Source organism: Podarcis filfolensis, assembly GCF_964270895.1.
Source record: "Podarcis filfolensis genome assembly, chromosome: Z".
Classification (NCBI taxonomy): domain Eukaryota; kingdom Metazoa; phylum Chordata; class Lepidosauria; order Squamata; family Lacertidae; genus Podarcis; species Podarcis filfolensis.
This window is the reverse complement of record NC_139617.1, coordinates 555,119-582,977: the sequence shown is the minus strand read 5'-3', so window position 1 is coordinate 582,977 and position 27,859 is coordinate 555,119. Positions and strand designations below refer to the sequence as shown.

At 44.9% G+C, this 27,859-nt stretch overlaps 1 protein-coding gene and 1 long non-coding RNA gene across 4 annotated transcripts in view; one reads left to right on the top strand and one right to left on the bottom strand.

The window, feature by feature from the left end:
- Positions 1 to 96: 96 nt before the first annotated feature.
- LOC310754069 lies at positions 97 to 26,956 on the bottom strand. The gene is made up of 3 exons (XR_014543590.1): positions 26,208 to 26,956; positions 25,596 to 25,771; positions 97 to 576 (listed from the first exon to the last, which is right to left on the bottom strand). It is a non-coding gene; the product is annotated as an uncharacterized lncRNA (long non-coding RNA).
- The window catches only part of FHL1 (four and a half LIM domains 1), a 66,274-nt gene continuing 50,370 nt past the window's right edge, over positions 11,956 to 27,859 (top strand). Inside the window, exons 1-2 of one of the 3 annotated variants that reach the window (XM_083595472.1) lie at positions 11,956 to 11,975; positions 12,717 to 12,758. Coding sequence is in view for 1 of the 3 variants with exons in the window: in XM_083595474.1 (XP_083451600.1) it covers positions 19,797 to 19,857 (61 nt within the window). In the remaining 2 variants the exon portion in view is untranslated. Of the gene's footprint in view, positions 11,976 to 12,158; positions 12,634 to 12,716; positions 12,759 to 19,723; positions 19,858 to 27,859 lie in introns of those variants that run through there. The other 2 variants (XM_083595473.1, XM_083595474.1) reach the window with 2 other exon arrangements.

Genomic DNA, 27,859 nt, shown 5'->3' with positions numbered 1-27,859 from the left:
TTATCCTATGGCTTAGAAAGAACCCACAGCTCACACTAACAGAAGCCAAAGAGTCACGGAGTATAAAGAGCAGAATTTTTAATTCTGTGTCAAATATTTAGACAGAGGCCTTTGTAAACAGAATTATCCCCCCCCCCCATTTTGGTATTTCTGCTGAGGTTTCCCCCATAAATTCCAACCCAGTTTCTCCTTTCCCATCCTTGGTGGTGCCAAACCCTTTTGCAAAACAGGGAGCTGTCGCCGTCAGAAGCTGCCATATTTGGTTACAGTCTCCCAACTTGGTCTGGAGTGTGTGAGTTCCTTCACTTTGAAGGTGATGTGTGAAGGTTTTTGGCCCTGCGAATGCAGAAAGCAAAAGATAGCAAACCTAAAAGTTCAAAACCTTCCAGCTTTGCTCGCCGTCTTGGCTTGTTCTCGCAGTCGCTGGGAGAGATCACCAGTGGGTTGGGGAATGGGCATTCATCAGTATGTGGATGGTACCCTCTTTTTTCAGATTGGAACCGGTAAAGGCAGTGAAGGTCCTGTGTCTGGAGGCAGTTGGAGGACGGGTGGCTGCTAACGGGTTGAGGTTGAATCCTGCAAGACAGAAGTACTGTTGTGAGTGGGCAGGTGGGGAGCACTCCCTGGTCCTGAACGGGGCAACTGTGCCCCTGAAGGACCAGCTGCGCAGCCTGGGGGTCATTTTGGACCCATGGAGGTGCAGGTCCATTCTGTGTCCAGGGCAGCTCCTTGTGGGACGCAGGATGAGACCCTACCTGCCCAGAGCGGCACATGCTCTGGTTACCTCTCGCTTGGACTATTGCTATGCGCTCTATGTGGGGCTGCCTTTGAAGATGCCCTGGAAACAACAACTAATCCAGAATGCGGCAGCCAGACTGGGGACTGGGACTGCAGAGACTACATAACCCCGGTCCTGAAAGACCTGCATTGGCTCCCGGGACGTTTCCAGGCACAATTCAAAGAGTCAGTGTTGACCTTGAAAGCCCTCAATGACCTCAGCCCAGTAGACCCGAAGGAGTGCCTCCACCCCGGACGCCAGGGTCCCTCTCCCCAGGGCCTTCTGGTTCCCTCCCTGCAAGAAGCGAAGTTACAGGGAAGCAGGCAGAGGGCCTTCTCGGTGGTGGCGCCCACCCTGTGGAACGCCCTCCCATCAGATCTCAAAGAAATAAGCAACTCTCTGGCCTTTAGAAGACATCTGAAGACAGCCCTGTTTTGGCAAGGTTTTAATATTTGATTAATTATTTGCAGGGGTGGCCAACTCCCAAGAGACTGCAATCTGCCTACAGATTTAAAAACTGGCAGTGATCTACTCACTTTGGGGGGGTTCAGGTCAAAGTTGTTGAGCTTTTCTTAGGGAGGAGAAAAGTCCCGTTTTGGGGGAGTGCAGGGCAAAAATGTTGAGCTTTTTTAGGCGAGTCAAAGGTGTTTAGCTTCTTTGGGGGGAGCCAGTGACCTGCCAGTGACCCCATTGCTTTCCTCCCTGCAGAGGAACATGTGAGGTCAATTGGGTAGAGTCCAAATGGTTTCAGGATGGTCTTCTTGTGCTGTTTCAGACACGTGGTTTACATCTTTATGTACATGTTTGCCTTGTACATTATTGAACATTGAATTTATATCTTGGAGACCTACAGTTCTTACAACACTCTGAAGGAAGTAGACGATTCCATGTCTGGTGTTGAGGAGGAGTCTCCTAAAGCAAGCGTTTAGGGTGAAAGTTGTCGCCTTCTTCCAAACATGCTTTGCAGCGAAGCGGCCAAAACCCTCCCATTTTGTGTCCCTCCATTTCCAACATTTCCAAATAAAGCTTTTTCTCCCCGCGGCTTCTTCTGCAGTGACTAATACACTGGAAACCTCTTCCGAGGCCCCGTGCTTATACTTCGTTCCTGTTTGGAAAAGCAAGCCAAGTCTCCATTTGTCTCCGTTTTATTACGTTTGCCAAGAATTGATATACATTTGTACCTCAGGTTACAGACGCTTCAGGTTACAGACTCTGCTAACCCAGAAATAGTACCTCGGGTTAAGAACTTTGCTTCAGGATGAGAACAGCAATCGTGCTTCAGCGGTGTGGCAGCAGCAGGAGGCCCCATTAGCTAAAGTGGTGCTTCAGGTTAAGGACAGCTTCAGGTTAAGAACGGACCTCTGGAACGAATTAAGTACTTAACCAGAGGTACCACTGTATACCAAATGAAATTAGTTTTATTTCCCATTGGGTGGCGGCCGCAGACACATTGCAGGCTCAGGATTCTCTCCCAGCCGATGTGAAGCAATGTGGCCTTTTCTGAAAGTGAGCCTCCATGGTTTTACTAGCGCTCTTTGCCTCAATTTTCCTTGGTGCCTTGTCTCCTTGCCTTAGTCCCCCGCCTGGTTTCTGATACACTTTCCAACATAGCCCCAAAGCAGTTGCTTTTGCAATACCACCAACTGCCCCAAACAGAGGGTTGTGATGAGTTAATCTCACACCTTTAAGCTTGAAAGGGGTGGTGGTGGTGGTGGCCCAAAGGGCCAAAATAAATGTCATAATGTGTATCCCTAGAAATCCTTCAGTGTACTTCTAACAGGAAAGTTATGGTAACCTGTTGCTTTATGAAATTGAGGATTTTGCAAGTTGCCGCCCCCCCCCCAATTGGGGCAGGAATACAGTCGTACCTCTGCTTACTCTGGATACGTAATTTTTGGGATGCAAACGCAGCAAACCAGGAATTTTTTTTCTGGTTGTTGCCGCGCACACATGCGCAGAAGTGGTCCTCCAGTTGCAAATTCCTCGGGATGCAGCCAGACCTCCAGAACAGATCCCGTTTGCAACCAGAGGTACCACTGTACAGCTAATTGTGGATCACAAAGATACAGCTCAAAGCTAGAACCGCTACATGGTGCAAACGGCATGCACACTAACACAATGTAACACAGGCATCCCCAACCTTCGGCCCTCCAGATATTTTGGACCAATTCCCATCATCCCTGACCACTGGTCCTGTGAGTTAGGGATCATGGGAGTTGTAGCCCAAAACATCTGGAGGGCTGCAGGTTGAAGATGCCTGATGTAACAGCACACGGTGGGAATCCAAGCTTAGTTGACAGAAATGGGTGAGAATCAAACCTGAATCGGCACAAATGGCCACTCCTTATTACACATGTGTATTAAACATAAAATGAGGTGATGGTGTGCACCAGGCATAGGCAAACTTGGCCCTCCAGCTGTTTTGGACTACAACTCCCATCATCCCTAGCTAACAGGACCAGTGGTCAGGGATGATGGGAACTGCAGTCTTAAAAGATCTGGAGGGGGCCAAGTTTGGCCATGCCTGATCTAGGGCATAACGATATTTGTTTCTTATAACCTCCGAGAGAAACTTTGCCATGACCAGTGTAATATCATTTCACCTGTCTTCCGAAATATATTTAATATGGGGGACTTCGGATTTTCCCAGCAAATTTGCCAGGAAGGGTTTGACCCGTTAATCCCTTCCTCACATTGCCCACAATGCAGTAGGATATGCTTCATACAACCAGTGGAAACTGGAATCCTTTGTTTGAAACTTTATCAACACCACTACCAGAACCACTGGGCGGGGTTGTACTTTTGCAGAACAATCTGGCTGTAACCTATTGCTTTGCAATCAGCGTTGGACTTTTAACTCCTCAAGCTCCTGGGTTTTCATTGGCAGGAGATAAGCCACTTTAGGCTTACAACATAACAAAAGGGCATATTGCAGTCTAGAATTTACTTCACCATTTTGTTTTAAATCCTGCTTTGCACATTTGTAAGCAGGAAAATTGCTTTTTTTTTCTTCCAGCAAGCATGAAAAAGCCAGTTCTCTTTCTGGTAGCAAAGCTGTACTTTTCCAGAATAAAAAATCAGAGTCACTTTGCTTTCCTGCCTGCAATAGGACAAGTTGTTGTTGTTGTTGTCCTCCTCCTCCTCCTCCTCCTCTTCCTCCTTCTCCTCCTCCTCCTTCTCCGGCGATCCCTCGTAGCCGAGTAAGATTTTCTTCCATAAATATGGATTTTAAGAGTGAGTCTGTAAGTGACTGTGGAGGCCAATTCTGGATTCACACATCCTTCCACAGTGGGAACATTGGTTTCTGGGCGGGAGTTGATCCCAGCGAGGCTTCCTTCCTCTTCGCCCGTTTCTCCCTTGCATCCCGAGTTTGAGTGTCTTCAAAGCCCACGGCACCTTTGGTCAAGGCTGTTCTCCCATTGGAGCACTCACAGGCCAGTGCTTCCCAGTTGCCGATGTTCGTACTACATTTTTTAAAGATTTGCTTTGAGATCTTTCAACCTCTTTTGGAGACCGCAAAACAGACCTCAGCGTAACACTCAAAGCGGAAGTGTGGCACTCAAATCAGAAGCAGAACCAGGGCTGTCTTGAGCACGCCAGGCACTCCTGTCTTCCACTGCCTCCCGCAGTTTGGTCAAACTCATGTTTGTAGCTTCGAGAACACTGTCGTCCCCTTCTCCTTGCGCCCTCCATTTTTCCCAACATCAGGGTCTTTTCCAGGAACCCTTCTCTTCTCACAAGGTGGCCAAAGTATTGGAGCCTCAGCTTCAGGATCTGTCCTTCCAGTGAGCACTCAGGGCTGATTTCCTTCAGAATGGATAGGTTTGATCTTCTTGCAGTCTATGGGACTCTCAAGAGTCTCCTCCAGCACCATAATTCAAAAGCATCCATTCTTTGGCGATCAGCCTTCTTTATGGTCCAGCTCTCACTTCCATACATCACTACTGGGAAAACCATAGCTTGAAGTATAAGGACCTTTGTTGGCAAGGTGATGTCTCGGATTTTTAAAACGCTGCCTACTTTTGTAATTTAGTTTAGCCACCCCCAATTTTTTTTTTGGGGGGGGGAAACTCAAAGCTTTTAGTTTCCTTACTCATCAGGAATATTTGCCGCCATGGAGTAACAGAGTAGCAGAGGGTGGGGGCAGGGACTTTCACTCCCGTGCTTTTCACTGCTGCCAATAGAGAGGGGCTGGTACAGTTGCAGGCGGGATCCGTTCCGGAGATCTGGCCGGATCCCAAGGTTTCCGCAATCCTTCCAGGCTTGCTGCGCACGTATCTCAAAGGATATGTGACAAGAGGGGCACGTAAGTAGAGGTACCACTGTATACAATAGGTATACATTGGGCACCCCCGAGAATCCGGCGCCCTGGTTCCCTACACCCCCTTGCACCCCAGATCGAGACAGGCCTGAGCGTGCTCAAAACGGAGAACGTTCGGCTTCTGGGAAAAGTCCACCAACCGGAACACTTCCCTCCGGGTTTGCAGTGTTTGAAAACCAACGTTGCACCGTATAGTAGCATTGCTTTCCTTGCTCCTTGCCTTCTGAAGGAGCTTTTGTCTCTCTGTCCTTCCCCCACCCCACACTCAGTCTCCCTCTCGACACTAAAAATTCCTCAACGCTTCAGTCATTTCTCCTTTGTGCAGCTATCTAAACTGTGTACATACATGGCGGGGAGATAATTTTGAATTACAGCAATGGAAAAAAACTAGAAAGCCACCCAGGGCTGGAATCGTGAGCCGTATATGGGATCCAGATTAGTTTTCACGGGGTTTTGGCTGACTTTATATGAAGGGCCACCACACCTTCTTCTGCTGGATTTCGCCAAACTTAATTCCAGAATCGTGACCTTTCCTTGTTTTTGCTTGCGTTGCTAGGGACCTGGAGCAGACCGTGCATTAACAGGACAGCTTTAGGGTGAAGAGTATTGTTTCTAGGACAGTTCCTGAGGAGGAACTCTCTGCTTTTTAAGATGCTGTCTAGCTTTGCCGTCGCTTTTCTCCCAAGAAGCAGGCGTCTTTTAATTTCATGTCTGCTGTCACCATCTGCAGTGATCATGGAGCCCAAGAAAGTTGTTTTTATTATTGTTGTTGTTGTTATTTTAATATTGCATACACACACACACATCAAATATACCAGGCATGTCCAAAAAGTAGATTGCGACCTACTGGCAGATCATGGGGTGTTCCTGGTAGATCCTGATAGATTTCCGGCCCCTCAGTGATCCCCTCCTACCCCCCGAAAAAGCTCAACAACTTTGCCTTCCCAAGAAAAGATCAACAACTCTGGCTTCCCAAAAACAGCTGAACAACTCTAGATTCCTTTAAAAAAGCTCCACAACTTTGCTTTTCCGAAAAAAGATCAAACAACTCTGGCTTCCCAATAAAAGATCAACTATTCTGTGTCCCCCCCCCCCCCCGCCAGCTCAACTCAACAACTTTGGTCCGTCCAACAACAATGGACTGCTAGGTTTTTTTCACACTGTGAGTAGATCGCAGTCTATTGGGAATTGGAAATATATTTACAGAATGTGAAGGAAGAAATGTTAGAAGATGTTCTCTTTTTTAAAAATGTAATACTGTAAGAAGAAATAAAAATAAATAAATAAAAAGTATGCATCCCTCCCCTCCTCCTCGCCCTCTCACCCCATGTTCCTGTGGGAGAGTTGGTTTATGCTTCTTTTTATCAAAAACAAATTCCTAACAGAAGGTGGCAAAGAGAGGCAATGTTGTTGCCAGCAGGGTTCCTGTGCGTTGCGAATTAATGTGCCACTTTTCTTTTACTTTCTATGATCTTAAATGCTTGGCTCTTGCCCAAGAAGAAGAAGAAGAAGAAGAAGAAGAAGAAGAGTTTGGATTTGATATCCTACTTGATCACTACCCGAAGGAGTCTCCAAGCGGCTAACAATCTCCTTTCCCTTTGAGGTGAGTGAGGCTAAGAGACTTCAGAGAAGTGTGACTGGCCCAAGGTCACCCAGGAGCTGCATGCGGAGGAGCGGAGACGCAAACCCGGTTCACCACATTACGAGTCCACTGCTCTTAACCACTACACCACACTGGCTCTCAGTGTGCGATGTGTTCCTTGGCTCTGTGATGGAATTGGCCACCTCTCTCGGATCCTCAGAATAGCGCCGTTCTTTCTGTGCCCATTGGCAATCTCACAGAGAAGACACCCCTTGTGTCACAGCCAGCTGTATATCTTTTTATGTTAGGAAGGGTGGTTTAGAAAGGTTTTTTTAAAAAAACAAACTAGCCATCGAAAAGAATTGCCAGCATTTTGAACTGGATATTGCAACTAGCCAAAATGCAGTGAAGGCATTTCAATGAACGGAACAAGATATTGCGGGGGGTGGGGTGGCGGAAGGTTGCACTCTGCACATGATCAGAGGACACGTCAGCTACAACTGCGGTGAGGGTTTTATTCACCCAAAGATGGAAAAGTGATAAAAAACTGGTGGAATTTGCTGAAATGGCGAAATGAACTGAAAGACTTTGAGACAAGATTGGAAACCATTTATGTTGTATATACAGAATCAATGTAAAGAAATGGACTCGCTCACAGGGTTTGAGTAGACACTGACAATTAACAACAGAAACATTGAAATGATTGAATGTCAGGATAGAACAACATTTCATTTAAGAATATAGTACTGAAGTATTGTAAGCAGGACCATTTTTTTCATGTAAAAAACCAAAAGGGGAAGTTGAGGGGGGTTAATCTGTTATTATTTGTTAAGATATATTTGTGGAAAAGATAACAATGTAAAATGCAATAAAAATTATTTAAAGAAAAGAAAGGAAAAGAGGACAAATCCCAGTTTTCAGGACTTCACAAGTTCCAGCGCTGAGCCATTCACCGAAACACGGTTCGCTCATTTATTCATCTGCCTTCCTTTGAGCAGATTTTTCCCAGGATGGGTGTCAGGGAAGAAATGATAATTTTGGCTGAGCCCTGGTTCACATTAAACCCTGGATACTATTCCATTGCCTTCTTCAGATGAAACCTCCAAAGGTTTTATATGCATGTTGCTTCCCTTTCGCTCCATCTCACTGAACCAGCTTTGGTGCAGGATGCCTCAAGTGTGCCCCCCCTCCCCACAATGGGAATTGAAAGACAAAGAGGTAAAGGAGGTTATGATTAAGTGGAGCCAGGATTTTGAGTATGCGATCAGGATGGATCAGTGGGAAAGGCTGTGGAGACAAGATGTCAATTTGACTGCCTGTTACACAATCAAGGAAAATCTAATGAAGATGTGGTACAGGTGGACGTGACCCCTGCCAGATGAGCTAAAACATATACAGTGGTACCTCGGGTTAAGAACTTAATTAGTTCTGGAGGTCCACTCTTAACCTGAAACTGTTCTTAACCTCAAGCACTACTTTAGCTAATGGGGCCTCCCGCTGCCGCCACTGTGCAATTTCTGTTCTCATCCTGAAGCAAATTTCTTAACCGAGTTAAGTTCTTAACTATTTCTGGGTTAGCGGAGTCTGTAACCTGAAGCATCTGTAACCCGCGGTACCACAGTAAATTAAAATCAAACTCGTGTTGGAGATGTAAGACAACAGAAGGAACAAGGTATTGTGTATGGGGGGATGTGATAAAATCCAAAAGTTCTAGAGTAATATCTATGAAGAACTAAAAAAGAGGTTCAAAATAACGTTTGAGAAAAGTCCAGAAGCGTTCCTTCTGGGTATAGTGAAAAAAGAAATCCCCAATGATAAGAAAAAAATATTCTGCCACTATGATTTTAGTGGCCAAAAACTGGAAGGGAGATATAGTCCCATCAGTAGCGGATTGGCAAGTAAAATTTTGTGAATTGATTGAATTGGCCCAAACGACAGCAGCCATTGGATGACAACCGAATCAAAAACTCAGGAAATAATGGGAATGTGTAGAGGAGTCTATGGCAAAACATTGTTCCCAAAGAAACTGACTGATAGGCTGATGTTCGCAAAGTCAGGATAAAAGTTGGAGAAGATTTTATGGGTTTCTATGTTGGACAATAAGCTACAGTTAGAACTGGATATGGAACAACTGCTTGGTTCAAAATTGGGAAAGGAGTACGACAAGGCTGTATATTGCCTCCCTTATTCAACTTATATGCCCGATAGATCCTGCGAAAGGCTGGACTGGATGAATCCCAAACCAGAATTAAGATTGTTGGAAGAAATATCAACAACCTCAGATATGCAGATGACACAACTTTGATGGCAGAAAGTGAGGAGGAATAAAAGAACCTCTTAATGAAGGTGAAAGAGAGCGCAAAATATGGTCTGAAGCACAACATCAAAAAAACTAAAATCATGGCCATTGGTCCCATCACCTCCTATCAAATAGAAGGGGAAGAAATGGAGGCAGTGAGAGATTTTACTTTATTGGGCTCCATGATCACTGCAGATGGTGACAGCAGTCCCAAATCAAAATATGCCTGCTTCTCTCAGGAGAAAAGTGATGATAAAACTAGGCAGCATCCCAAAAAGCAGAGACATCACCTTGCTGACAAAGGTCCTTATAGTTCAAGCTATGGTTTTCCCAGTAGTGATGTATGGAAATGAGAGCTGGACCATAAAGAAGGCTGATTGCCGAAGAATTGATGCTTTTGCATTATGGTGCTGGAGGAGACTCTTGAGAGTCCCGTGGACTGCAAGAAGATCAAACCTATCCATTCTGAAGGAAATCAGCCCTTAGTGCTCACTGGAAGGACAGATTCTGAAGCTGAGGCTCCAATACTTTGGCCACCTCATGAGAAGAGAAGACTCCCTGGAAAAGACCCTGATGTTGGGAAAGATGGAGGGCACAAGGAGAAGGGGATGACGCAGGACGAGATGGTTGGACAGTGTTCTCGAAGCTACGAACATGAGTCTGACCAAACTGCGGGAGGCAGTGGAAGACAGAAGTGCCTGGCGTGCTCTGGTCCAGGGGGTCACAAAGAAGCGGACACGACTAAACGACTAAACAGCAACAACAAAAAGTAAAGTAGCCCCTTCATGGATCACTGCCTTGTGGCGAAGGGGCTTGAATAACCCCAAGAAGCTGTGAGCCATGCCGTCAGGGCCACCCAAGATGGACAGGTCATAGCCCAGAGTTTAGACTAAATGTGATCCACCTGGAGAAGGAACTGGCAAACCACTCCAGTATTTTGCCAAGAAAACTCAATGGACATAAAAAAGGAGAAGCTTTGAGAAGAAAAGTGAGAGTTTCTAAGGCGTGCTCTGGTTCATAGGGTCACGGAGAGTCAGACATAACTAAGGCGACTAAACAACAATGTAAAGTACCATATTTTTCCATTTAAAACACTAGGTTTTCCCCCCTAAAAAACAATGTCCAAAATTTGGGAGTGTCTTATACATGGATACATCTCCCCCCCCATTTTATTAAACCCAAGTCCCCCCAAATAGGGGGCGTCTTATACATGGGGCATCTTATAGACAGAAAAATACAGTATTTTGCTTTAACGCAACATTAAAAGAATATTAAATTAACTAAATTATGCCGAGCACTATTTAGGGGGAGGAAAGTTACGGGCTGGGGAATGTACAATGATATATGGAGATATATTTGCAGAATGTCAAGGAAGAAATGTTAGAAGATGTTCTCTTTTTTTGGAATGTAATACTGTAATATTATTATTATTAAGTGTGCACCCCCCCTCCTTGCCCTCCCACCCCCTGTGCCTGTACTCCACCTAGCCAGCACCAACCCTCTTGCTCAGCTGTTTTTTATCTTCTATTTTGGAAATGTACATCCAGTCCCCCCCTTTAGGTTTTTTGGGGGCCCACAAGAGAGTTAGTGGGGCCCTAAGCTACAGCTTGTTGAGCTTATACATAATTCCAGCACTGGCATAGATAGATGGATAGATAGATAGATAGATAGATAGATAGATAGATAGATAGATAGATTATTAATAGGTGATAGATAGAGGGCTGGATTTAGGGTTGATGAGGCCCTAAGTTACTGAAGTTAATGGGGCCCTTTATATGTCCAGCTGTCCTTTGTCCACAACAAATAATACGTATCTCAAGCCATTTGCACATGTTGCCATGCACCAATCCATTCAGAATGTAGGCACCCTATATATAGAAAGGAGCAAAGCAGTGATAGTTTGGGGAGCAGGCTAGCAGGCGGGGCCCATGACTTACATCATAGGAGCCTACACAACACAAAACAATGTTGCTGTATGTCAGCTTTATTTTATTTGTTTTTTATCTTCTCCTTTGGAAATGTACATCCAGGTTTTTTCCCGCTTTAAATTTTTTTGGGGCCCCCAAGAGAGTGGGGTCCTAAGCTGTAGCTTGTTGAGCTTATACATAAATCTGGCACTGGCACAGATAGATGATAGATAGATAGATAGATAGATAGATAGATAGATAGATAGATGATAGATAGATAATTGATTGATCGATTGATAGATTAGATAGATGATAGATAGATGAATAGATAGATAGATAGATAGATAGATAGATAGATAGATGATAGATAGATGATAGACAGACAGACAGATGGACAGATATTGATTGATTGATTGATTGATTGATTGACTGAGGGCTGGATTTAGGTTTGATGAGGCCCTAAGCTACCTGAAGGTAACAGGGCCCTTTATATGTCCAGCTGTCCTTTGTCCACAACAAATTGCCACTTTTTTGTGTTGAATAAATGCTATATGGTAATTGATGGAACTCATAGGTATCTCAAGCCATTTGCACATGTTGCCAGACAACCAGTCCATGCAGAATGTCGGCACCCTATATATAGAAATGAGCAAAGCAGTGATAGTTTGAGGAGCAGGCGAGCAGGCGGGGCCTATGACTTACATCATAGGAGGCTACACAACAAAAAACATGGTTGCTGTATGTCGGTTTTATTTGTTTTTTATCTTCTCTTTTGGAAATGTACATCCAGGTTTTTTCACGTTAATTTTTTTTGGGGGGGGGCCAAGGGAGGGGGCCCTAAACTAGAGCTTGTTGAGCTTATATGTAAAACAGGCACTGGCTCCACCCAGCCAGCACCAACCCTCTGGCTCAGCTGCTTCCAGATCTTAGTTCCCCTTCCTTCCTCCTGAGCAAAGCAGCCGCTCCCCAGTCTCTCCTCCTGGGCATCATCCAGGCAGCAGGTCAGAGGATCCTTCAGTGTGAGTCTGTCTGTCTCTCTCCTCTAACACCTCTCCAAGGACATCTTCCAGCCTGAGGGTTAGAAGACAGCTGGCTGCTGCAGGCGACCGTCTCTGTTAGTAAGTTTCTTGTTAACTTGGGGAATCCCCCTTCCCCGACGTATTCCGGAGGGAAAGTTTATGCTTCTTTTTATCCAAAAAAATTCCTAGCAGTACTAGAAGGTGGCAAAGAGGGCAGTGTTGTTTCCGGCAGGGTTCCTGTGGGTTACGAATTAATGTGCCACGTTTCTTTTGCCTTCTGTGATCTGAAATGCTTGGCTCTTTCCATTGGCTGTGCAATGGAAGAGGCTCCGTCTCTCAGATTCTCAAAATCACCCACTTCTTTCTGAGCCCGTTGTTGGCAATCTCACCATCGGGCAGGGCACCCTGGCTCAGATTCAGAACCCTGGATACTCTTCCATTGCCTTCTTCAGATGAAACCTCCAATGTTTTATATGCATGTCGCTTCCCTTTGGCTCCATCCCTTTGGAGCAGCAGGATCCGGGTCTGCGCCTCAGGACCGTCCAGGCTCGCCTGCATCCCCCCCCCTCCTCCTCGCCCTCCCACCTCACGCTCCAATGCTCCACCCAGCCAGCACCATCCCTCTGGCTCAGCTGCTTCCAGATCTTAGTTCCCCTTCCTTCCTCCTGAGCAAAGCAGCCGCTCCCCAGTCTCTCCTCCTGGGCATCATCCAGGCAGCAGGTCAGAGGTGAGTCTGTCTCAGTGTGAGTCTGTCTGTCTCTCTCCTCTAACACCTCTCCAAGGCATCTTCCAGCCTGAGGGTTAGAAGAGGCTGTCCAAGCCTCTGGCTGCTGCAGGCGACTGTCTCTAACTGTTAGTACGGTTCTTGCTAGCTTGGGTAATCCCCCTTCCCCAACTTATTCTGGAGGGAAAGTTTGTGCTTCTTTTTATCCAAAAAAATTCCTAACAGAACTAGAAGGTGGCAAAGGGTGCAATGTTGTTGCCGGCAAGGTTCCTGTGCATTGTCAGTTGCCAACAAATTAATGTCAACTTTTCTTTTGCTTTCTGTGATCTGAAATGCTTGGCTCTTTCCCTCGGCTGTGCAATGGAAGGGGCTGCCTCTCTCAGGATCTCAGAATCGCCCCGTTTTCTCTGTACCCATTGGCAATCTCACAATCGGGCAGAGCCAGGGCTGGATTTAGGTTTGATGAGGCCCTCAGCTACTGAAAGTCATGGGGCCCTTGATCTGTCCAGCTGTCATTTGTCAACAACATTTTGTCACTTTTTGTGTGTGTTGAATGTGTGCTATATGGTCACTGATGGACCTAATAGGTATCTAAAGCCATTTGTACATAACGAAATATAGGTAGGTAGCCTTGTTGGTCTGACAGTCAAAATAATTTAAAAAATTAAAAAATTGACCAGTAGCACCTTAGAGACCAACTAAGTTTGTTCTCAGTAGAAGCTTTCATGTGCAGGTGCCCTTCTTCAGATACACGGAAACAGAAGTCCCCCTGATATATAGAGGGAGGGTGGGGCGGGGTTTTCTCCGAAGGGTAGTAGAACTCAATGGGTATGGTCAACGTGTTGGCGACTGTGAATGACTGCAATTAGTCCTGCAGGAAAAAGCAAGGGATGGTATGCAGATAACCCAAAATAGCTTTAGCATATGCAATGAGACAGGAATCCAATATCTCTATTCAGACCAGGTCTCTCCATAGTTTTCAGCTGAGTGATAAGTTACAATTCAGCCACTTTTCTCTCAAGTCTATTTCCGAAATTCTTTTGCAGTATGACAGCTGCTTGGAGATCCTGCGCTGAATGTCCCAGGAGATGGAAGTGTTCTCCTCCTGGCTTATCTGTCTGGTCTGAATAGAGATATTGGATTCTGGTCTCATTACACATGCTAAAGCTAATTTTGGTCATCTGCATACTTTCCCTTGCTTTTTCTTGTAGGACTAATTGCGGTCATTCATAGTCGTCCACAGGTTGACCATACCCACTGAGTCCTACTACCCTCATGAGAAGGGACGCGGGTGGCACTGTGGTCTAAACCACTGAGCCTAGGACACAGCAGCCAGATGCTCAGCCAGATGTTGCAGGGCCTGTTTATTTCCCTTCCCACTTGGAGGGACGCAGTGGGGCATGGTGGTTTTGTAACATGGAGAGCACAGCACAAAAACCAAATGTTTTCCCTGTAGAGAAGGAAGTGGTGGAGATCACAGAATTGTAGAGTTGGAAGGGACCCTTACAATGGCTTAGGCATGGCTTCCTTCTTTCTTTGGCGATCCCTTGTAGCTGAGTCAGATTGTTTGCCATTAACACGGTTTTAGCAATGAGTCCGTAAGTGACCGTGGAGGCCAATTCTGTATCCACACGTCCTTCCACAGTGGGGACATTGGTTTCCAGGCGGGAGTTGATCCCGCAAGTGTGCCTTCCTCTTAGCGTGTTTCTCCCTTGCATACAGAGTTTGAGTGTCTTCAAACCCCACTGACACCTTTGGTCAAGGCTGTTCTCCCATTGGAGCTCTCGCAGGCCAGTGTTTCCCAGTTGTCAGTGTTTATACTACATTTTTAAAGATCCGCCTTGAGATCTTTCAACCGCTTTTGTGGACCACCAGCATTATGCTTTCCATTTTTAAGTTTGGAATAGAGTAGTTGCTTTGGAAGATGATCATCAGGCATCCGTACAACATGACCAGTCCAAAGTTGATGTTGAAGAATCATTGCTTCAACACTGGCGATCTTTGCTTCTTCCAGTACGCTGGCATTAGTTCTCCTGTGTCTTCCCAAACTTTTTGGAGACCCTGTTGATGGAATCTTTCGAGGAGTTGGAGACGTCGTTGATAAGTGGTCCATGTTTCACAAGCAGACAGTCAGGTTGGTAGTACCATAGCAAATTTGGGTTTCCCTGCAAATGTCCCAGTCCTCAAATACTCTGCTCTTCATTCGGGAGAAAGCTGCACTCGCAGAGCTCAGGCAGTGGTGGATTTCGGCATCAATGTCGGCCCTTATGGAAAGATAACTCCCTAGGTAGGAGAAGTGATCGACACTTTCCAACATACACCATTGAGCTGGATTTGTGGCGCTGCAGAGGTATTATTTTGTGCTTGTTAGTGCAGCTCTTTGGTTTTTTGCATGTGAAGCGACAGGCCAAGCTTTTCGTAAGCTTCTGTGAAGATATTTAGGGTGGTTTGGAAAGCAAAGAGCCGACTTCCAAATTTTGGAACCAAATATGGCTTGAATCGTTTTAGGGTTGTGCCTGGAAGAGAAATACAGTCATACCTCGGGTTAAATACACTTCGAGTTGAGTGCGTTCGAGTTGTGCTCCGTGGCAACCCAGAAGTAACGGAGCGCGTTACTTCCGGGTTTTGCCGCATGCGCAGACGCTCAAAATGACATCACGTGCATGCGTAGAAGTGGCGAAAAGTGACGCGCATGTGCGCAGACGTGCCATCACTAGATACGTTTACCTCTAGATGCGAATGGGGCTCTGGAACGGATCCTGTTCGTATCTAGAGGTACCACTGTAGATGTGTTTAGGGTTACAGTGGCGGCAGCAGTAACAAAGACGAACAGCTCCTTTCACATTCCTAAATGTGTCCAAGTTCCGATGTCAGCTTAAAGGCTTAGGCTGCAGTGAGTAAATATGCATAGGAATCAGATGATGGGATTCAGCTGCTAATTATGCCAGGATTATGCCATTCCCAATTTGTCCACTCCTGCTGGCCTTTGCAAAAACTTCGTAACCCAAATCTAGTGCTAGAGTTTGCTCTTTTCTTCCTCCCTCATCCTCCCTTTTCCTTTTGTGTCGTGTCTGTTAGAAGGAAACACAGGCGTTTGTAGGTTTTTTTGGAAGCTATTATTTTTTTTTAGCCAAGTAAGATGATTGTCTTCCATAAATACGGTTTTAACCATAACTTTGGAGGCCAATTCTGGATCCCCACATCCTTCCACAGTGGGAACATAGGTTTCTGGGCAGGAACACACACACACACCAGCCTGTGCCAAGGTGCCAGTCCAGATTGGGGGGCCCTGCTGTGGCAGTTTAGTTTGAAAACCCCATTGGCACAAATTGTGAATTGCACAAACGGTGCCACGTCGATGTAGGCCTTGACACAACCTTTTTTTAGTAAGGCATCAAGACTACTCCACCCCAGGCAGGAAAAGGGACATATGGAAAGCAGCTATTTACAAGGGACCAGCAGTCAGAGTGTTTTAAGTCACCTGGGCTGTGCCTGTGTGTGCTCTAACTCTTGGGCAGCCTTTCCCAATTTGGTGCCCTCCAGAGGTTTTGGATGGTGTCTCCCATTAGTGGCCGGCAGCTGCTCTGGGATATATATATTTAGGGCGGTTCATAAAAAACTTTTTTTTATATTAAAAAATGCCTGCTCCCAAGGTCCTATCTTACTACACTAGGGATTATATACCTATATCTGAAATTTCATGCATATCAGTTAATATCTTGACCCTGCTCCGCTGAATTGACATTTCAGCCTTCACGACATAGGAAAATGGCCAAGTAAACAGCTATTTTCATGGAGGAGGGTCAAGATATTAACTGATATGCATGAAATTTCAGCTATAGCTATATAATCCCTAGTGTGGTAAGATAAGACCTTGGGAGCAGGCATTTTTTAAAAAAAAAATTATGAACCGCCATATATATCTATATATCTATATATATATATATTCATATTCGTATTGCAAGTCTTTATTTCGTTTGATTATTATAACATGGAATCTATGCTCTAAGATATACAGAATATACAATGTAAGATGTGATATTGATAAAGTTCCCGTTTTCCATTCTGTGTCTATCTTGTTCTATTATCATGGCTTCCCTCCACCACAGCTAGACCTTCTTGGTATATTTTAAACTAGTCATTGTGTTTTTTATATATATAGTGGTTACTTGAACCCCCAGAATGATCTTACAGTCTTACAATAACTTCCCCAAACCTTTACAAACTCAGTCCATACATATCAAGAAATTGGAACAATGTTTTGTCATATATTCTTCTAAGCCAGGGGTGGCCAACTCCCAAGAGACTGTGATCTACTCACAGTGAAAAACTGACAGGGATCTATGTCAGAGTTGTTGAGCTTTTTTTAGGAGGAAAAGCCCCGTTTTTTGGGGTTCAGGTCACGATCTGCCTGTTGGACATGCTTGTTCTAATCAGTTCCATATTGAGTTTTTGATTCGACTGAAGTCATTTTATCCGGTTCTTTAAATTCACATACCGTATTTTTTGCTCTATAAGACTCAGACTCACTTTTTCCCTCCTAAAAAGTAAGGGGAAATGTGTGTGCGTCTTATGGAGCGAATGCAGGCTGTGCAGCTATCCCAGAAGCCAGAACAGCAAGAGGGATTGCTGCTTTCGCTGCACAGCTATCCCTCTTGCTGTTCTGGATTCTGAGATTCAGAATATTTTTTTTCTTGTTTTCCTTCTCCAGAAACTAGGTGCGGTAATTTGTTTAACCAGTCCTCTATTGAGGGGACAGTGTCCCCTTTCCAATTTTTAGCTATCAACAACCTGCCAGCGGCCGTGGCATTTAGAAACACACTTTTCTTATCATTCAGGATGTCTTTTGTAACAATACCTGTTAGGAATGCTTCTGGCCTTTTCTCAAAGGATGTTTCAAACATCTTTTTTAGTTCTTCATAAATTGTATTCCAGACCGCCCCCCCCCCATTTTTTCGCATCCCCACCATATGGGAAACATCGTTCCTTCTGCTCTGTTGAATCTCCAACTTCAGTTGGATTTTAATTTGTACGTTTTAGCAAGTCCGGTTGGGGTCATGTCCAACCTGTGCATCATTTTCATTCAGTTCTCCTTAATTGTGTAACAGGCAGTCAATCTAATATCTCGCCTCCATAGCTTTCCCCACTGCTCTGGGATATTAATGCATAGCGACTGCACATTCTCTTTCTTTCTCGCTCTCTCTTTCTCCTCTCGCCTCCATTGCTGCCAAAATATTTGGGTGGCTGCCCCCTCCCTCCCTCCCTCCCTCTCTGGTTTCTTCAGCCCTCTCTGGCTTGTGGCGAAACGTTCCTCTCTGTATCTTCTCTTGACGTCCGCGGTGTCAAGGAATGAATCCATTGTAAACGGATGAGTCACTTTAATCTCGATTTTATTTTGGGCAGCCGAGGCGGCTGCCAATGGCCAGTTTAAAGCGCCAACCCACCGCTTGTACGGTAGGGCGGGTCATAAAAAACTTTTTTTTGAAAATGCCTACTCCAAAGGTCTTATCTTACCACACTAGGGATTATATAGCTATATCTGAATTTTCATGCATATCAGTTAATATCTCGACCCTCCTCCACAAAAATAGCTGTTTACTTCACCTTGTGGGGGCCAGGCTATATTTTAAGGGAGGGGGGAAATAAACAAATTCCTATGCCCCACAAATAAGCCAGAGATGCATTTTAAATAAAAGGACACATTCTACTCATGTAAAAACACGCTGATTCCCGGACCGTCTGCGGGCCGGATTTAGAAGGTGGTTGGGTCAGATCCGCTCCCTGGGCCTTAGGTTGCCTACCCATGCTTTTAACTAATCAGAAAGGAAATCTGGAATCCTCAGGAAAAGGGCAGGGCTACACTGCCTTGCTGGCCAGGATCTCTCAAGTGCAGTCCTATATTCTTGGCTTCCTAACTTCTGTACTGAAAAAATTGTCCAGTAGCACCTTAGAGACCAACTAAGTTTGTTCTGGGTCTAAGCTCTCATGTGCAAGCACACTTCTTCAGATACACAAAAGCTTATATATACCAAGAACAAACTTAGTTGGTCTCTAAGCTGCTACTGGACAATGTTTTTATTTTTTAATATATTTCGAATGCGTCAGATCAACACAGCTATCTACCTGATTCTGTACTGAAAGTCCACCTCACCCTATGTCGGAATGGAAGGGGGGCATGTGCCTCCATTATTTCTTTTTGATATACTTCGTATTTGCTATCTTATTTGGCCAACCTCCCTGTAAGGACTGCATGCCTGATTGTTTATGTGCGTAAGTGGGAGGGGAAAGAAAGAAAGAGTATTTCATCATTGTTATGATTATAGTCTAGCTATCAAATTACCTGCATAGAAATGATTTGTGAATTTTGCAATTACCTTCAACGGATTGACAAGAATAGATGATGGAAATGATGGTTTCTAGCCAAAGTGCAGGCTGATTTGTCATGGAAGGAGATAAAACAAAGAAGTTTGAACATATGCCTGGTACAAATGGCAGAAAGCCAGATTTCCTCCACCTTAGGACGCGTCGCAGTGGAAAATCACAGGCATAAGAAAGAGAAAGAGAAACGCCAGGGACAGACTGTTGGACTACAAAGAATATAAAGAGAGAAATAAAGAAAATAAATATCCACACAGAAACATATGACATTGGTCCAACCCACTTGCCGGCGAACTCAGAGTCTGTTAAAAATAAATGAAGGATCAAGATCGGAATGTTTTATTGGAATGACCTGGACTAATTAAGATAAGCCGCACAAATGTGAAATCCCCATCACGCCCGCCCCCCCGAACCTCAGAGCATGGGAAGTCAACCAAAGACTTACTATTTGTCTTAATATTTGGATCATTTGGTGATTTTATCATTTGGAATGTTTTTAATGTGGTATTTATTAGATTGTTAAAATGGAAATTTAATCAACATTACTATAAAAAGAGAAGGAAAGAAAGTCCACCTCACCCAAAGTAGTGGGAGACCAGGGAATACCCATTTGCACCACCAGCCTCCTCTCGGAGGCCTTGGTGGCATCCGATAGGTGGTTGCTAAGCAACCACGGATGCCTCCCTGGTCCTCCATCTCCTGTTAACTGTGACATCTTCTCTCCTCACTGTCACTGAGAACACCCAAAGGAGAACGCATAGCCCAGAGGCTTCACCGAGGTTACCCACATGTGCGAGAAAAATGATGGTGAAGGAAGCGGAAACGCGGAAACGGATGTCAACGACGAAGGCAATTTCTGAGGGATGCTATTAGTTTTGTGGCTTGGGAGGAAATGGGTGGAGGGTCTCAGCTAGTAGTACCTGCCACCACCCCCCAAAAAACCCCCTCCATGGTTGTTAAGAGTCCTGCTGCAGACCGAAAATTCCCCGCCCCAATGCGATTAAATCAAAAAGTTCTGGGGTAATATTTATAATTTTAATGGGTGTTCAAAATGACATTTGAAAAAAGACCAGAAGCCTTTCTTCTCTCCCCCCCCCCCCGCCCCCGGGTAACACTTCTTTATTCATTTTATGTACAATCTTTACAACAAAAGACTTCACATCCAAGTCAAAACAGTATATAACAAAACCTTGAGTCTCATATTTTCATTTGTACTGATTCTTCTCAGATTCCCTTATTTTACTATTCCTTAATTCCTGTCTCCTTTTGGTTCCTTATCCTTAATCTCTTAGGTCCCATATATATCTTTAACAATTTTTCAATTAATGCCCTCACCTCCTTCCCCCTAAACTTGTTGCTTCCCTTCACCCATGTACGATCTTCTTTACAGTTGTTGCTGTTTTTGTTGTTGAGTTAACAGCTGTTTATATTTGTTGTTCCATATTTGTTTTAATATCATCCTATAACCTTGAGCCCTTTAAACTATCGCATATCAATTTTAGACTCCGAAGCCAACTCTTTTCATGTAATCCTTTACGCATTCTCACTCTTTATAAAAAAATTTATTAGCACAGCCTCTAATTGATGCTGTTAACTTTGCCATCTCTGCAAATTCACAAAGTTTAGCTTGCCATTCTAGTAATTCTGGAATTTTGTCTGTTTTCCGTTTTTTTGCCACTAATATTCTGGCCGCTGCTGTTGCATAAAGGAATACATTCCTTTTATCCTTGGGGATGTCACTAGATATTAAGCCCAGCAGAAAACATTCTGGCTTTTTAGAAATTGAACTCCTAAGTATCTTTTTGAGCTCTTCATGTATCACAATCCAAAACTGTTTAACCACCTTACACCCCATGTGGCACATTGTCCCCACCTCCCTCCAGCAGAGATTTGAGTGCTTTTTGTACATCTTTGATAATTTTACTGGGGTGAGGTACCAACGATAGAACATCTTCATTATATTCTCTTTAATCAGATAGCAGGCTGTAAAGTTTATATCGGTTTTCCATAACCTTTCCCATCTCTCTAAATGGATTGTCTGGCCCAGAAGCCTTTCTTCTAGGAATAGGGACATCCCCAACAACAAGAAAAAAAATTCTTATACGCCTCCAGGATTTTGGTGGCAAAAAACTGGAAGGGAGATAAAGTCCTTTCAGTGGCAGAAGGGCAAATTGAATTTTGTGAATTCATTGAATTGGCCAAAATGATGACAGCAATCAGATTACATTCTAACCAAAACTTAAAGAAAGAGTGGGAATGTGTAGATGAATCTATGGGAAAAACCAGTGTTCCGAATGAAATTGATTTATATGTTTAGACTGAAATCCACAAAGTTACAATAGAAAGAGCTACAAGATTATATGGGCTAATATCTAAAGCACAAAATTTTTCTGTCCATAAGATGCCCCCATGTATAAGATGCCCCCTATTTTTGGGGACTCAGATTTAAGAAAATGGCGGGGGGAGAGATATCCATGTACAAGACGCCCCCCTAATTTTTGACATTATTTTTTAGGGGGGAAACCTAGTCTAATATTAATAATAATAATAATAATAATAATAATAATAATAATAATATACTTTATTATTTGTACCCCGCCCATCTGGCTGGGTTTCCCCAACCAATCTGGGCGGCTTCCACAGAGACCAAAAATACACTAAGATGTCACACATTGAAAACTTCCCTGAACAGCCTTAAGATGTCTTCTGACTGTCAGGTAGTTGTTTATCGCTTTGACATCTGATGGGAGGGTGTTCCACAGGGTGGGTGCCACTACTGAGAAGGCCCTCTGCCTGGTTCCCTGTAGCTTTGCTTCTCGCAATGAGGGAACTGTCAGAAGGCATGGAAAAATACAGTATACTGTTTGAACACAAATAAAGGATATACTGTAGAAATCAATCTAATGGGGCCAAGCATGGGTGGAGGGAAGGTCATAGGGACACTAAGGGTGAAATTGCAAAAGGATGTTTGGATACATATATATACAACGTACGGCAAAAAATGTTAAAAGGTGTTTTCTTTTGAATGGATCAAAGTAGTAATGTGAGAAGCAAATAAAAGTTAATTTTAAAAGAGGGAGAAAGGGAAATCCCCTGCAATAAAAGTATGTTTAGGGATCCCAGACGAGACAACCAAGGTCCATAAAAGGGCAGGGCTGTGCCAGGGCCCCGGTTGGCACATGCAGAGCGAGGGCTTCATGTTCACTGCAACATAATGGAGACCTTTCGGAAAACCTCTGCCTAGCCTGTGTAGTAAGCCAGCCAGACGAGCTGCATAAAAGTAAAATGGGATTTATGTCATCACAGAAGCTTAGGGAAGAGTACTATGGTCCCAGCCAAGCAGCCACGGTTCCAGATGTGCAGTTAAAATAACTACAAACATCAGATTCAGGTAGGTAGCCATGTTTGTCTGATGCAGTCGAGAGAGAGAGAGAGAGAGACAGAATAATAATGATGATGATGATGATGATGATGATGATGATGATGATGATGTCCATGAAAATAGCTGTTTACTTGGCCATTTTCCTATGTCGTGAAGGCTGAAATGTCAATTCAGTGGAGCAGGGTCAAGATATTAACTGATATGCATGAAATTTCAGATATAGCTATATAATCCCTAGTGTAGTAAGATAAAACCTTGGGAGCAGGTCTTAAAAAATAAGGTTTTTTATGAACCGCCCTACTATATATAGATGTCTTTTGTTTTTCTAGCTTGATCAAAATGATTGATTCTTTCATAACAGGTAGATAGTTAAGAGATTAGGCAGCTTCCGTGCACCTCAGAATTTGGCGCCCAGGCGCCCCACGCCCCTTGCGCCCCTGGGTCAAGACGGCCCTGACCTGCCACGCCCCAAAAAACTCCATGGCTCTTAAGATTCCTGCTGTGGACAGAAAACTCCTCGCCCTGAACGATGGAGAAATGCAATAAAAATACGTTTAGGGGTCCCAGACGAGACAACCAAGGTCCATAAAAGGGCAGGGCTGTGCCAGGGCCCCCAGTTGGCACACGCAGAGCGAGGGCTGCATGTTCACTGCAATGCAATGGAGACCTTTTGGGAAACCTCTGCCCCTGGCGCCCTGCCCAGCCTTTGACCTGCCTGCGTAGCAAGCCGGCCAGACAAGCTGCATAAAAATAAAATGTGATTTATATCACAGAAGCTTATGTCGGGGTCCCAGCCAAGCAGACACAGTTCCTGGCATGCAGTTAAAATAACTGCAAAGAGGATGACAGGGAGAAGAATCCACACTTTTGTTGTTGATCAATCTCCAGGTTGAAAATGATGCAGTTTGGTCTGCAGCCCCAGAGATGTGGGGGTCAGAACATGGCCTCCCTAGCTCAGTCTAATAATAATAATAATAATAGTAATAGTGATAATAGTGGTAATAACAATTTATTATTTCTACCCCGCCCATCTGGCTGGGTTTTCCCAGCCACTCTGGGCAGCTTCCAACAGAAGGTTAAAAATACATTGAAACACCAGTTACAGATAGGTAGCTGTGTTGGTCTGCCATAGTCAAAACAAAAAAATTTTTTTTCCTTCCAGTAGCACCTTAAAGACCAACTAAGTTAGTTCTTGGTATGAGCTTTCGTGTGCATGCACACGAAAGCTCATACCAAGAACTAACTTAGTTGGTCTTTAAGGTGCTACTGGAAGGAAAAAAATTTTTTGGATTGAAACACCAGTCATTAAAAACTTCTTGAAACAGGGCTGCCTTCGGATGTCCTTTAAAAGTGAGATAGTTATTTCCTTGACATCTGGTGGGAGGGCGTTCCACAGGACGGGTGCCACTACCGAGAAGGCCCTCTGCCTGGATCCCTGTAACCTCGCTTCTCACAGGGAGGGAACCGCCAGAAGGCCCTCGGAAGAGGGACCCCGGTCTATTGGGCTGAGGCCGTCAAAGGCTTTCAAGGTAAGCACTGAGACTTTGAATTGTGCCCAGAAAAGTCCCGGGAGCCGATGCAGGTCTTTCAGGACTGGTGTTATATGGCCTTGGCGAGACTTGATTTAAAACTTTTATTTTACAGAAAGGTTCAACCTTGCTGGCATCCTCTCAATAGTGACAACCAGAGGAAAGTTTCCTCTACCAGGCCATTTAGAGCTTTCAAGGTCAGCACCAACACTTTGAGTTGTGCCTGGAAACGTCCTGGGAGCCAATGCAGGTCTCTCAGGACTGGTGTTATGTGGTCTCAGGGGCTGCTCCCAGTCCCCAGTCTGGCTGCCGCATTCTGGATTAGTTGTAGTTTCTGGGTCACCTTCAAAGGTAGCCCCACGTAGAGTGCATTGCAGTAGTCCAAGCGGGAGATAACCAGAGCATGCACCACTCTGGGCAGGTAGGGTCTCATCCTGTGTCCCAAATGGAGCTGCCCTGGACACAGAATGGACCTGCGCCTTCATGAACACCTCTGAGTCCAAAATGGTGTCCAGGCTGCACACCTGGTCCTTCATGCTCTATTTTGAGTAGCAGCAACTATGGGAGGCCAAACATTTCATCTTGCTGCCTCCTTCTGTGTGTGCCAAGTTGTCTTCCAAACACCATGGAAACTAAGCTCTAAGGTTGGCTGCGTGACAAAGGGATTAACGCGATTATTCAAGTTGGAACAAAATATTTGCATGTTCTTGTGGGGCTGTTTAGTGGCTCGCAGCCCGGCAGCTCATTTTAGAACACCATTTGGCTCACTTCGGCTGCCATGCCGACTATTTGCAGGGTAACCTTTCCGCTTAATCCTTCCCATAGGATCTTGACGTTTAGGGCTCTCAAAAAGCTTTGTCTGCCTTTGTAACGAACGACAGACACGATGTGACCATTGCCATCCCAGTTGCCCCCAAAATATTCCTGCTGGTTTACCCCTTTGGGGTACCAGTGAAAATGATGTATTGGACAGAGATGGATGATGCTGCAGCAGGCGGACATTGTTCCAAACTTCTGCTTTGATACTTGTGTGGAGGGTGGGAATTCCCCCCCCAAGAGCTGTTTGTACCCACTTTCCTTCCTTATATGATAGAGCAGATTGAGGTTAAATCCTGACAAGACAGAAGTACTCTTCTTGGGGGGGCAGGGGGCTGCTGGGTGTGGGGGACTCCTTGGTCCTGAATGGGGCAACTGTATCCCTGAAGGACCGGGTGTGCAGCCTGAGGGTCATTTTGGATCCATGGAGGTACAGGTCCATTCTGTGTCCAGGGCAGGTCCATCTGGGATGCAGGATGAGACCCTTCCCACTGACTGTCTTGCCAGAGTGGCGCATGCTCTGGTTATCTCCCACTTGGACCACTGCAATGCACTCTACGTGGGGCTGCCTTGGAAGGTGACCCAGAAACTACAACTAATTCAGAATGCGGCAGCCAGACTGGGAACTGGGAGCGGCCGCAGAGACCATATAACACCAGTCCTGAGAGAGACAGGGGCCCTAAGCTACAGTTTGTTGAGCTCATACTTAAATCCTGCACTCGCATAGATAGATAGATAGATAGATAGATAGATAGATAGATAGATAGATAGAATTGATTGATTGATCGATAGATTAGATAGATGATAGATAGATAGATAGATAGATAGATAGATAGATAGATAGATAGATACAGTGGTACCTCGGGTTACATATGCTTCAGGTTACAGACGCTTCAGGTTACAGACTCCGCTAACCCAGAAATAGTACCTCGGGTTAAGAACTTTGCTTCAGGATGAGAACAGAAATCGTGCGGCGCCAGCGGGAGGCCCCATTAGCTAAAGTGGTGCTTCAGGTTAAGAACAGTTTCAGGTACCACTGTAGATAGAAAATATAAGATGGTAGATTAGATGATAGATAGATATAAGATATATAGATGATCAATAGATAGGTGATAGATAGATGATAGGTAGGTTAGGTCGAGGAGTCATGAGCAACTCATTCAATGCGATTCTGCTCTCTTCACAGCTGAGCTGTGGTGGATCAGGAGAGAAAGCTGCGTAGTTTTCCCCCCAGTGCCCCTTCTGTACCTCTGAAGGTTTGATAACCGAAGGTTTGATAACCAGGGGCTCTTCCCATCACAGAAGAGGGAGAGGGAGGGAGGGAGGGAGAGAGAAAGAGAGAGGGAAGGAAGGAAAGAAGGAAGGAGAGAGAGAGAGAGAGATTTTCCAGTTCCTTTTAGATGTTTGCCATCTGCTTCTCCTCTCTGTGAACCTTCGGGTCTGAAATTCTCTTTAGCTTTGGCCAATCCCACCTGTTGCTGAGACGGAACATCCCTGACCATTCGCTGAGAGGTGTTTCCCAAAGAGAGTTTGGCTGGGGGCATAATTCAGCAGCTTTGACTCCTCCTCCAAGCCTTGTGCTTTCCCTCTTCCCTCTTCTCTCCTTTCTATTATGCCATGGATAGGCAGACTAAGACCCGGGGACCAGATCCGGCCCAATCGGCTTCTCAATCCGGCCAGCGGACGGTCCAGGAATGGGCATGTTTTGACATAAGTATAATGTGTCCTTTAATTTAAAATGCATCTCTGGGTGATTTGTGGGGCATAGGAATTCATTCATATTTCCCCCCCAAAATCTAGTCCGGCCCCCCACAAGGTCTGAGGGACCAGACCCTGCCGAAAAAGCTTGCTCACCCCTGTATTACGGTCTCCGTCAGTGCCAGATTTATGTCTAGGGGGCTAAGTCGGCTGAAGCTTAGGGCCTTGGATGCACTTTCTTCAAGAGATAAGTTTAGGATCAAATCATTTCTTCCTATATTACAGGCAGGCCCAACAGGCAGATCGTGATCTACCGGTAGATCACTGGACGTCTGTCATAGATCACAAACTCGCCCCAAAGAAGCTCAACAGCTTTGACCTGAACCCCCCAAAAGGGGGTAGATCACTGCCAGTTTTTAACTCTGTGATTTTTTAACCCTGTAATATACCCTCTATACAACATTTTCATATAATTATCTTTTAGCAGCGTACAATAGGGCGGTTCATGAAAAACTTTTTTTTGAAAATGGTAGCAAAGGTACTACACTAGGGACCCTCCTTCATGAAAATAGCCGTTTTCCTATATTGTCGTGAAGGCTGAAATGTCAATTCAGTGGAGCAGGGTCAAGATATTAACTGAAATGCATGAAATTTCAGATATAGCTATATAATCCCTAGTGTAGAAAGAGAAGACCTTTGGAGCAGGCATTTAATAAATAAATAAATTATGAACCACCCTAGTATGCAATCAGTGAATATTAAATTCATTCTCTGTAACTTTTCCCAACCCTCCATTTGTACATGATCATAGAATCATAGAATAGAATCATAGAATCATAGAGTTGGAAGAGACCACAAGGGCCATCGAGTCCAACCCCCTGCCAAGCAGGAAACACCATCAGAGCACTCCTGACATATGGTTGTCAAGCCTCTGCTTAAAGACCTCCAAAGAAGGAGACTCCACCACACTCCTTGGCAGCAAATTCCACTGTCGAACAGCTCTTACTGTCAGGAAGTTCTTCCTAATGTTTAGGTGGAATCTTCTTTCTTCTAGTTTGGATCCATTGCTCCGTGTCCGCTTCTCTGGAGCAGCAGAAAACAACCTTTCTCCCTCCTCTATGTGACATCCTTTTATATATTTGAACATGGCTATCATATCACCCCTTAACCTCCTCTTCTCCAGGCTAAACATGCCCAGCTCCCTTAGCCGTTCCTCATAAGGCATCGTTTCCAGGCCTTTGACCATTTTGGTTGCCCTCCTCTGGACACGTTCCAGTTTGTCAGTGTCCTTCTTGAACTGTGGTGCCCAGAACTGGACACAGTACTCCAGGTGAGGTCTGACCAGAGCAGAATACAGTGGCACTATTACTTCCCTTGATCTAGATGCTATACTCCTATTGATGCAGCCCAGAATTGCATTGGCTTT